The following is a 12,253-nucleotide window of genomic DNA, read 5'->3' on the forward strand; positions in this document are numbered from 1 at the left end:
GTCAAGCACAGCAATGTTAAAGTGGCATGGTCTGGGGCTGCATGAGTGCTGCTGTTACTGGGCAGCTGTGGCTCCCTGAGGGGAAAGATGAATTCCAGCATGTACTCTGACGTTGTAAAGCTTTCCCTTTTTCTCTGTTTCTCTGTGAGTATAATGAGGAATAACAACATGCAGCATATCATGCATTGTCTTCCTGATTGGGATATGAAATTACTTTTTACACCTTCAAGATGATCAAGTGTCTTGCTGAGGAAGATGAAGGTGACAGAGTGGATGTGGGTCATCCTCAAGCAGAAGGAAGTAAGGAAGGTGGAGGAGGTGTTTGACATTCACAAGTGTTACCAGCTCTGCTCATTCATTCATTTTCTACCGCTTTTCCTCACGAGGGTGCTAGAGCCTATCCCAGCTGTCTTCTGGCGAGAGGCGGGGTACACCCTGGACTGGTCGCCAGCCAATCACAGGGCACATAAAGACAAACAACCATTCACACTCACATTCATACCTATGGACAATTTGGAGTCGCCAATTAACCTAGCATGTTTTTGGAATGTGGGAGGAAACCGGAGTACCCGGAGAAAACCCACGCATGCACGGGGAGAACATGCAAAGTCCACACAGAGATGGCCGAGGGTGGAATCGAACCCTGGTGTCCTAGCTGTGAGGTCTGCGCGCTAACCACTTGATCGCCGTGCCGCCAGCTCTGCTCAATTCAGATCAATTCAATTCTGCTCCAATAGTATTCAAATGTCCAGATAACAATGGTGCTCACAAGGACTAAATTGGGAAATCAACATGTGTGTGTGTGTGTATATATAGAATATGGGGCATGTCTTGTCCAAATGTATTGTAATGTATTTTTAATCACAAAAATACCATAAGTAGCCTATTTGCCAATACATGGAAACAGGAACTATAAGTCTGCTCCGTCACACGTACATGATGTCATCAGCGGCTGACGCTATAGTTCTTTGTTAACTAACACAGTTGCACCACAAGTCTCTATGGCGCCAAAGAAAGTTGCAATTTCCACCTTTTTGATAAAAAGGTATGAACTACGGCTTTTGCTCTTTTTCCCACATATTTAACGTTGTTTTTTTAAATATTCATTTCTTATCATATAACAACTTTTAAATATATTGTTCTTTAAAATGCTGCTAAAATTACATTGTGTTTCCTCATAATATTACTATTTAATTCTCAAAAAATTGCAATTTTTTTCAGGTTAGAATCTGACTTTTTTTCTTTTAATATTGTCATAATATGTCATAGCTTTATTTTTGTGACCAGTCCAGGGTGTACCCTGCCTCCCACCTGAAATTAGTTGGGATAGGCTCCAGCATACCCCGCAACCACATAGAAAATTAATGAATGGATGGACTATATTTGTTTTGTCAGCCCCCCACCAAAAAAATTATTGAAAAATGTTTTTTTTCACAAAGCTTGCCAATTTACTCCCATAATATTTTGACATTATTCTTGTAGTATTATTAGGGCTGTCAAATTAATCAGTTCTCAAATTAATTCATCATGATTAATCACCATTCTCTCACAAGCCACTGTGAAGGATTGCAAGATGCAGAGACAAGATGATCCGAGTTACCATAAGTTAATTATAACAGGAGTCCTCCACAGAGGAAAAAGACAAATACAAAAATATCAAAAAGGTAAAAGTCCAACACAAGCACACCGGGCCAAGCCATGGGCAACATCTAAAAAACACAAGGTGCTGCTAGACACTGAAATAGCAGGAAAAATCAATAAGTAACGAAAAGCACTGCTGAAAACCAAGCAGGTATGAATAATAACCTGTAGCTGGAGGTATAGTAAAGCACGGAACCAATAAACACAATAGGTACATATAAAGCTAACACACCAGAAGGAATACACAAAACGGGGAGGAGCAGGGAACAATCTGGCGATAATTGAACCAAACAGCAGAGGTTAAAGTTAAGTTAAACTGCACTTTTGGGAAATTTTGCCCATCACTCACAATCTTTACATGAAACATAAACACATATTTCTTTCCCTTTTCTGTGCATTACAACAAGTTAGTATAAACATGTATGTCATTGGGACACATCTATTTCGACTACTAAATAGAACCCCATTTTAACGTTTGATATACGTATATGCTGTGTTCATGCAAGAACAAGTACATTGATGATAACATGTAATATTACACTATATAGCCGTATTTTGATGATTTGGATTTGCCCCCCCGGCCGCACTTTGGACACCTGTGCCTTCAAAGAGACCACCTGAAGCCGTCCGAAGGAGACTCTGGGGGCGTCAGTAACACCGGACGTCCTCCCCCGCCCTCCTCCCGGCCTGTGTCCTGTGGCAGCAGCACCACTCTCAGTCAAACAGCGGGACTCCAGGCTCTCACTTCCCCAGCTGCTGACGTCAGCTGGCAGCCTGGGCAGTGCTCGCCGCTCCGGACATAGCGCCGAGAAAAATGCTGCTCTCCGTACCGCCAAGAGCAGGAGTCAACCCGTACAGCGGATTTACCAACAGAAACAGCAAAAAGGTAAAAGTCTTTCTTGCTTTTTTCTGTTTTCTCTCTCCACCATTTTGACTCGACTTCGCTACGGCGGGGCAAAGACACCCTGAGCGCGTCGCCACGGAGAGGCTGCTTGACAGAGCAGTGTCCTTGAGAGGCCACTTCAGTTCAACTTTTAGTCTTTAGTGGGCTGAAAACTGCCTTGGGCCGTCTGGACATGGCTGGGTGCGAAACGGTTGGTCGGTTGGTGTTTATAGTGCGTGTGTGTGTGGCTTTACACACGGGCGGGATGCGGACGAAGCTTGACGGACTCTTGGGGGAAAAGTCCCCGCTGAAGAGCAACTTGTATGCGGGTGTCGTCGCTTGGAAGTGGGGGGTAGGGACTGGAGTTGGGAAAGACGTGTTACAAAATGTGCTGTACACCCCAACATTCCTGGCTGTTTGGTCGTCTTCCATGTTTGCAAAGTTTGTTTTTGGTGTGTGTTTTTTCTTCTGGAAGCGGAATATGCCCCACCCCTTGAAAAAAAGAAGCGTTATCCCAGAATTGTGAGTCTGTTTACATTGTCACTTTTTGAAACCAGTGTGAGCTCGCCCACTCAACGTGGAAAACACTCTGGAAAGTCACCACGTTAGCCTTCCAAAGTGATACTAACATGTATTCTGTTAGTCCTTAGTCACATTTAGCCCCATTTTAGTCTCCTCTCTTACAACCATGGGAAATGTTTATCCCTTCTAATACAGGGCACAGTGAGCCCCCCCTTTCAGAGAATATAATACAGTTGGGGCCTCTACGACTCCCACGAAAACGGATCTTCTGGCGCATATTTTGCGGTGCTCACTGTAGGAAGTAAGGGCGAACTATGCTTGGGCCCACTAATACCTAACAGCTCTGTCCCACTGTGTCATGTAACCATTCTGTCTGCGAAATAAATGCAGATGTGTGTGTTTTTGGACTTTTTTTTGTTTTTCAGTTTGTTTTGGATTGCAATTGGTGTTGTTTATGTTACTCTGGCTGGGTTTTTGGACGTTTTTCTTGGTTACTTGGACAGAAAGTTACCTGTTTGTAGACATACATGTCAGTTGTGTATAGGAGGACTTATAACCCCCCTGGTTCAGCTAGCCTTCTATTCTGCCTTGACTTCTGGCTTGAAACAAAGGTCTACGGCAGGGGTGGGCAAACTACGGCCCGGGGGCCACATGCGGCCCACCAAGCGTTTGAATCCGGCCCGCCAGTTGCTTTCTAAGTAACTTCAACTTTTAACATACAAACTGGCAACATGACTTGCAAGTCGGATGTCTGATTTAGTCAAAAATAAACAACAAAACTGTAAAATTAAATGACATAGTTTGATGTGGTGTGATGTTTAAAGTGCTCCTGAAAAAGGGACATGAGAACATACAACTGATATAGGATAACACTTTTACAGATAAAATTAGACAAATAATTCAAGGAAAATGATAAGCATAAAATAGTGTGTGTGTGTTAAATATATGTTCTGGCCCCCCAGACAATTTTGTTAACTCAATGCGGCCCTCGAGTCCAAATATTTGCCCACCCCTGGTCTACGGAATGAGAGTGACGCTAAACACCCAGACCATCCACCCAACGTCCAGTGCATCTCTAAAGTCCAGGGAGTGAGGTTTACCAGCTTAAATTCTAGTGCACCAGTTTTTTAGCCAATAACCTGTCGATTTTTTTTTAAGTGACCGAAAATGGATGGTTGTCCAATGCCATGACCTGCATCATTAGTCATCATAGGTGCTAACAGTGGATTGCTGCCTGGCTCTGTGCTCCAACTAGTTTTAGACTTTAGCTTTAGCGAGATTGGTAACTGTCAGTCTTGTAGTGCAAAAGGGGACCTTTGCGGAGGTAAATAAGACTGCTTTCATGTGCAAGGATCGGCCGGCCAATAGATCAGTGCCTGCTCATTAAATGAACACAGCCACGCTGATTGGCATCTGTTAAACCGGTACTCCAAAATAATAGTTCTCCAAGGTAATAGTGATCTAAGTATACTTTCAAAAGGAGCCACAGTGGCTTCCGTCACGGTTGAGCATAAGTTGATTGGTCATGCCTGGAGTGCAATGTGCAAGGATGTCATCATGAAAAGGCGACAACAGAAGAGTCAAGGTGGAAGTTTTTCATCAGTCATGGGGTGACTTTAAACGCTTTTACTTTTTTTAAAGACACGTATTTAGATGTTGCTCTTGCTTTTCTGTCTGCCATGGACAAAAAAATGTGAAAATGCCGCCATCTGACTGCGGGAAATTGTCCAGTAGGGTATGAATGTCCTCGTGTGAGTGCACCATAAAAATTTATTTATTTTGCCTTTGACACAACCAAAGTTAACATATTTTAAAAACTTTATTCCTCTCAAGCTGCGTGGCCTCCCCTGAAGTCTTGTGGTGCCTGCCTCAGTCTTGGAAAATCTCCATGTATTAGTATGCTTGGACCAGGCTGGTCGCAGTCGCCGGGTTGAATCTGTGAACTTTTAGGTGACATTTGCAATGTAAAGTGACATTTTGTCTACCTGGCCGCCGAGCCTCCCAGATCTCATGTCGATGTTTGTGTCTGTGTGAGCCCGAGCATTAGGTTTCAATTGTCTGCTTTACAGAGAAAGAAACAGAAACATATACTGCGTACTGAAAACACTTTTGGAGCAACTCTTCTCTCTTTAAATGATCAAAGTGAATTATTTTTAGCTAACTGGGAACACTAAAATGTTCAATGTCACTATTTAAAAATAGCTGCGTTGGAGGAGAAATTATGAACTGCGTCAGTTACTAGGAAAATAACTCACTAAACACTTTTGCGCCATTTCCTGCTGGAAATTTTGCTTCCATCCATCCGTGTTCTACAACTAGTCCTCTTCAAGGTCATGTAGGACTGGAGTTTATCCCAGATGATTTGGTGGAAAAGGCGGTCAATCACAAGGCACATACAAGGCAAACACACTGTCACTTGCCTGCAGAATAATTTGGCGAGCCAACCACTACAGTTGAGTTGAATTATTAAAGAAAAAACATTATTTTGTAAGTCATTATATTATGAGAAACAAAACAAAATAAAACTCTTAATTTTTGGAAAATTGAAAAAGTTAAAATATTATGGGAATGAAGTCAAAACAGTATGGGAATAAAGTCATAATATTACAAGAGGAACATTTAAGAAGAAAATTACATCATTTTTGGAGCATTAAGTTGAAATACTGTATGAAAGAAAAAAAAATGTGTGTTTTAGTCGCACTATTGTATGGGAAACAAACAAACAATAAAAAAAATAAAGTTGTAATTTTTGGAAAATTAGGTTGCGCCAAATCTTGCAAGAATAAAGTCAAAGAGAAAAAGAAAGTTGACTATAACTACCAACGGGTGTCAAAACTCAGGGCAGATTCGGAAAAAAGTGCCTGGAGAAAAGCCACACAAGGAGAGAACATGCAAACGCCACACAGACAGAGCCAACAGAGATACGAACCAGATCTTCCAGATCTCCTGACAGTGTGGCCAACATGCTAACCACTAGGCCACCACGGGCTATTTGTTTGCAATGGATTAGTCGCCAGAATGTAATACTGCATTTAGGTAATTAGAGTTATTTCAACTCCATTGTTAGGCCTTGGTTAGCATATCAGACATGGGACAGGGAAAACACAAGTATTCATAACACTGATGCTTTTGTAAAAAATACTTTATCAAAGGGGCCGCAGTTTGTGGGCTGAAGATAAGATTCTGTGTAAACAAAGGACTGTTATGTGGACTTGCTTTGAAGACAATGTTGTGCAATCTCTGTGTAAAAGAGGCTGAACGTTACTTTGTCGTCGTCAGACATGGTATACTATATCTATTCCTATACATCTCAACCCCGAAAAAAGCAGGGGTATCCAAAGGTTGGCCCTGGGGCCTGTGGTTAATTTGTAGAAATGACGTTAAACAAACAAAAAAAGCAAACAAAACAGGAAAAAAAATATTAAAAAATATATCAATAAGTCAGTGCTGTTTTGTAATAGAAGAAGAGACACACAAGCACCAGACAGCTGTTTTTTTCATTGCAGGTTTGAATGATCTCACAACACAGGATACTGTTTGCGGCCATCAATCTGAACCCTCGGCATCACTTCCTGTCCACCGCCCCCACTCGAGAGTCTTAATCATGGCTTTTTTAAATATTACGATGTCTACTATGTTGGATAATATGAGTGTAAAGATTCCTATCGGGATGTTATTTCATGTGTAGAGGGCTCTCATAATGTTGAAAACCATATGTAGAAGGCTTTTAACAGGTTTTCCGTGTTGTCCATCCATCCATTTTCTATGCCGCTAATCCTCATTAGGGTCGCGGGGGTATGCTATTTCAACTGACTTTCGCCGCGAGGCGGGGTACACCCTGGACTGGTCGCCAGCCAATCGCAGGGCACATCATATAGGGCACCGTGAGACGTTATCCATGTTGTAACTATGAAAATATTCCATAAGGAACTCATCACGGTCGGGTCTGGAACAAATTAACCACAATAAATGAGGGATTACTGTGTTGCACAATTGTGGAGATGATAATCTGTGTGGGGAACTAGCCGGCCCTTTATGTACATGCATGTACCAACACATACAGTATGGACGTACCCCCGGAGCAATAGGACTAAACAATGGTGGGCGGATAAAATAACCCAAGCACGTATGCGTCGGCACACAGAGAATAGAAAAGGTTACAATGAATGTTTTCTTCTCCAAAGAGCAGTGCGGCCCTGGGCCTATAAAATGGCAAAGCCCGCATATGTGCGGCGGTGTAAAAAAGGAGTAGGGCAAATATTCAGTTGTACCAGAAGCAAAGCAAGAATATGCATGAATTGAAAGAGAAATACTCCTTGGAAAGGTCGCAAAGTTGAGCAATGTTCAATGCATACCAAGCATGTGCCAAACTGTGTACATTGGTTCGTTTATTAAACCGTAGAAAAAAATGCAACCAGACAGCAAAACTCCCCAGTGCGGGCACCTCTTCTTCTCACCTTTATTTTGAAATATGCAGACTATATGCAGACTTGGATGCTTCTATAAAACGTAGCACCAACTTGAAGTCATAATAAAGTGCGTGCAAGTCTAAAACACTTTATTTTTGTTGCGCTGTGAAAAACTCCCAAGTTTCCTGTTTAAAACCTGCTGACTCGGGCGTCCGGTTGTTATGAGAATTTGTTTGGATTTCCTCTGCAAAATAATGCATTGGTATAGTTTTTTTTGGTGAAATGAAAACAGTTTGAACTACAACAAAATGAGCAAACCTGACTTTGTGCTGTGCTAATGATAGCAAATTGTAGCCTTTTTAGTACAGCATGTCCGCCATGTTTGTGGCGTAGCCTGTTACAAGACAGTATCATTTACCTGCCACAAATACATTTGTGACTTGCTCATGAACACAAGGGGACTGTGTGTGAATGTAGCCTGTTGATGGCATCATAACTCCAGAGAATAAGAAGACATCTAAGAAGGCAGGAGGGATCAGACTTTGTTGTATTCCTCTATCCATCCATTTTATATGCCGCTTATCCTCACTAGGGTGGCGGGGGTATGCTGGAGCCTATCCCAGTGACTTTGGGCAGGAGGCGGGGTACACCCTGGACTGACGCCAGCCAATCGCAATAGACAAACAACCATTCACACCCCATCGAGATAAAAAATAATAATAAAGCGACTACCGACAAATCTAGTGAAGAGATGTTTGGAAACTGCGACATCTGAGCATGTGGGCCCCTCTCTTATCTAAAACACTCACTCAGTCTTTTTTGTTCTGAATCACATCTTGTTTGGGAAAAATGCACAAAATACGGCATTTCGTGTTTTTTATTTATATTCTCATTCTCATAGTCTCATACAGCATCCATTACAATTAGATACACGTGTACAGTATTTGGCCAACTGTGCACATTAGATGATGCAGCCCTCTGGGAAACAGTGAATATGATACCATTTTTTTCCAAACAAAATTCTCATAAAAACACATTTGTGCATTGCAATGTTCCCAAATGTCCTACGTCAAGCTATAAATCATCTGTTTTTATAATGATTGTGATAACACTCTGTCCTGACAGCTGTGAACAGCTGCTCTATACAGTACATCAGTATATAGGATTAGGTCAACTTTACCATGGGCAAATGTGTCCTGGAAGCTGGCACCATTTCCAGAAGGCACACGTGCAAAATATTGTAAAAAGAAGAAGTAGAAGAAAATTAGCATTAGAGAGCTACTGAATTTTGGAGTTACAACCGGTACAGTTGTCCCTTGTCACTCCCCCCCCCCACACACTGAGCATGAATATTAGATATGTCTTATTTATGTTATATTACTTTTTATTATGTCTACTTTATTGGGTAGTAGGAACGTTTGTTTTTTCTTTCGGCTGTTTCCTGATTACGGAGTCGCCACAGCAGATCTTTTTGGTCCGCATACTGATTTTTGGCTTGAGCCCTTTAAATTCCGGGTGCCCTTCCTGACGAATACCGATGATGCTTGCTAGTGGAGATTCGAACCTGAGGCATCAACTCCAAAGTAAATGTAACTATAAGGGGTGTTATATGATGTCCAGAGGGCTCTGATAATGTTAACAACTAGGGGTGTCACGAGACATGAGAAGAGATGATACACAAGATCGGGTCCAGGAGAATGGGGCAAGGCGAGATTTTAACATTACTTTTAAGAAAAGTACATTGAAACAAAATGACAATATCTCCGAGTGCAAATGAGACATTTTTTTTCGGAATGAGAAATCTCATCATGTTTTAATCTGCAAGATTGTGTAACAGCCCTCGTAAAAAACATATAATCAGGTTTTCTATGCGCTGTGAAAATAATTCATTTGTAAATAACAAATCTTATCACTTATCACGATCGGATCCGGAACCAACCATCTTGACGGAGGCAAGCAAAAACTGAGATGAAACGTGATTGAAGTGAGATTCAATTTGAGACGGCTGTCTGCCTCGAGCAGTTTGTTTGAGGGAGTTTTTGCCTGCCTCAGTTGACAAGGTGCTTGCTCATGTTAGGTCCTGTTGGTTTTCTTTAATGTATGAGGAGCACCTCCCATCTGTAAAGGGCCTGTTACCCGACATGAAACCTCCACACTGCCTTGCAAATATGAATGATTTACAAGATTGAAAATTAGAGCTCAAAATCCAGGTATTTGTTCAAATCTCCAAAGCGTCTGTGGCCTACTTAGTGGAGAAAAAGTTCACCCCGAGGTCAGGCGGCTGTGTAAATGATTCCTCCTCCCACTGGCTTCTCAGTCTTTCCCTTCGTCGCTCACATTCTGGCGTATCTCGAGGCGCACGATTACACAAAATAAATGTCTGAACACAAAATAAACACAGTGAGGGGCGAGAAAGGCTCTTTGTGTCGGGTGGCGATTACAGAGCTGGCGGCTGGAAGGTGTTTGGTTTCTGTTGTGCCGAAAGCTGCTGGCTCCTCCCCCAACTCAGCACCTCATTTCCGCCAAAGAATAAATAGAATTAATGTTCTCAAATTAAATTTGCTCATTTTCCGTCTCGGGCTTCCTGAGAGGAAAAATAACAGGAGACGGCCTGTCCACTCTCAAGGTATGGTGGGGTTCGCTCAGGGCTTCATCCAACGGCTTGTTTATGTTCTCCTCACGCAGACATTCATTCTCATCTCAGCCTGAGCTCATCGGAAAAAAATGTCACCTTATTGAGGTGACTTAATTCTCTGGGTGAGCCAAAAAGTACGCTCGATGCTGCCGCAACACAAACAGAATGGAAATAAACAGAATAATAAAACAGACATGACGCGAGCACAGCTTTTAACTTTGAACTTTTGGTTTTTTAGTTTCATTCTTAGTTCTTTCTGATACCCCACCCTGTAATAACAGACATCCTTTCAATCTGTGTGCCTCTTTTCTCACCATGCACTCTTTCATGAGAAATTTTACCATGTTAAACACCTTTTCATTTTACGGTGTTCCTCTGTGAAACACTTAACTTGAGTGTAGCGTATTCAAATAAATTTGCCCCGCCTTGCCTTACACAAACATTCAAAGGCTCTTGTTAAACTCCTGGAGTAGCAGGACATAGATAAGAATAATAGATAGTCCTCTAATAGACACATTTGAATGGACATTTCTGTTAACGATGGGCTTTTGTACACTTGACATAATAATGACCTCCTGCGATTTCCTCCAAAGAAAAAAGTAGCGGCTTATAGACGGGACATTGCAGTAGGTTGTATTTTCTATAAGAGTATATAGTGCAGGTGTATATGATGATAGTATACATGCACTTGTCTTCCTGGTCTTCTTCAAAAGTGTGTTTTTGGATACTGGTATAATTGCCTTGATTATTTGAGACTAAATTAGGACTAAAGTGTCTCGTCTGGTCACAATAAATGTACAATTTCTTTGTATGATTTTTAAATGACTTTTGTACACTACAATGTATTGCGTGTAACAAAGTAGTTCATTTACCCTGTACTGTAACTCAAATTGAGTACCCAAACAAATCACCCTACACATTGCTAACTCACTCATTTTTTATGTGTGTATGTGACTGCAAAATAACTTGTCATTTACAATAGTTTTACATTTTTCTACATGTTTTCTACATGTAAAATGATTCCGTATAAAAATATTAATAATATTTCACGTGTGCTCGATTGCAGCAGCCAAGCAGAAATCATTTCTGTGTATTTTAAGTTATGTGAGGTCCAGAATTTATACATTTTTTTCATTTACACTTGTTAAACAAGCCATTAAAGCAACAGAATGGAAATGGAAACTTTCTTTCTAATCGAAATAACCGATGAATCATTGCATCTCTATGTCAGTGTTTCAATGGGGGAAAAGTGTGTTTAAAAGCATGTATTTTTCCACCGTCTCAAAAGCTGTTGCCGAATAAAAAAAGAAGCCAAACAACATATTTTTATTTTTTTACAGCCCCTACTTACTGTATATACAGCATGTAGAATGCCACATGTAAAATATCTACAGTTTGACTGAAGTCACCCATTCCACCCTCAGCAGTTCAAAGGCTGTTGATCTTCTCATTGGCTCAGTTTAAGCAGGGTGATGTATTTATTTACACTTTCATTGTGACACACACTTCCAGCCGGCTTGCATGCTCATTGATCAAAGTGTGAACGCTTTCTATGCTCATTGACGATCTCAGTTTACGCGGCAGGCTCAGACACAAGTCCTGACATCACAAATATTTGGGAAGCTAATTCTGGTCCAGTATTCAACACGCACAAGTGTGATGTGGAAGCTTGGAGCCTTTGGGGGATAAATGCTGAGGTTACGTTTATAGTCAAGCAGGTTTTTTTTTTGTGGGGGAGGGTTGATTCATTGTTGTACTTTGCATTTAAAACAGAAGTACTTCAAACCAACGGCTATTGAAAATTAACAGACACATGACTATAATTCACAACTTAAGAAAATAAACTCACACAGTTTAAGGGGACCTATTATGCTCGTTTTCAGCCCTTTGTATTGAGTGGTGGACTCCTGTAGAGCAGCTACACACAAAAACTAGCAAACAAAGCTTTATAGCTCTTCCAGAATCTGGGCCTATTCAGCCTTATTTCTTGGATTTCATGGTTTCTGCGAAAATTGTCTGTTTTAATGTATTCCACCCATGGCCTGACTCCAGGCACACCCACTGCTCTGTGGTTGGTCACAGTAGCGACTACGTAAAAGGAGTTCTGGTTTGTGCCACTAGCTAACGGTATAGGAGTTGATTATAAACGGTGATTTTTTTTAA

The 12,253-nt window shown here is 41.3% G+C and overlaps 1 protein-coding gene across 2 annotated transcripts in view; it reads left to right on the forward strand.

Annotated features, from left to right (window-relative positions):
• Positions 1 to 2,364: 2,364 nt before the first annotated feature.
• LOC131105850 (RNA-binding motif, single-stranded-interacting protein 2-like) overlaps positions 2,365 to 12,253 on the forward strand; it is a 59,982-nt gene continuing 50,093 nt past the window's right edge. For both annotated transcript variants that reach the window (XM_058054267.1, XM_058054266.1), the window contains exon 1: positions 2,365 to 2,527. In XM_058054267.1, the coding sequence (XP_057910250.1) occupies positions 2,456 to 2,527 (72 nt within the window). In that variant the 5' untranslated portion in view covers positions 2,365 to 2,455. The remainder of the gene's footprint in view (positions 2,528 to 12,253) is intronic.

Source organism: Doryrhamphus excisus, chromosome 18 (assembly GCF_030265055.1).
Source record: "Doryrhamphus excisus isolate RoL2022-K1 chromosome 18, RoL_Dexc_1.0, whole genome shotgun sequence".
NCBI lineage: Eukaryota > Metazoa > Chordata > Actinopteri > Syngnathiformes > Syngnathidae > Doryrhamphus > Doryrhamphus excisus.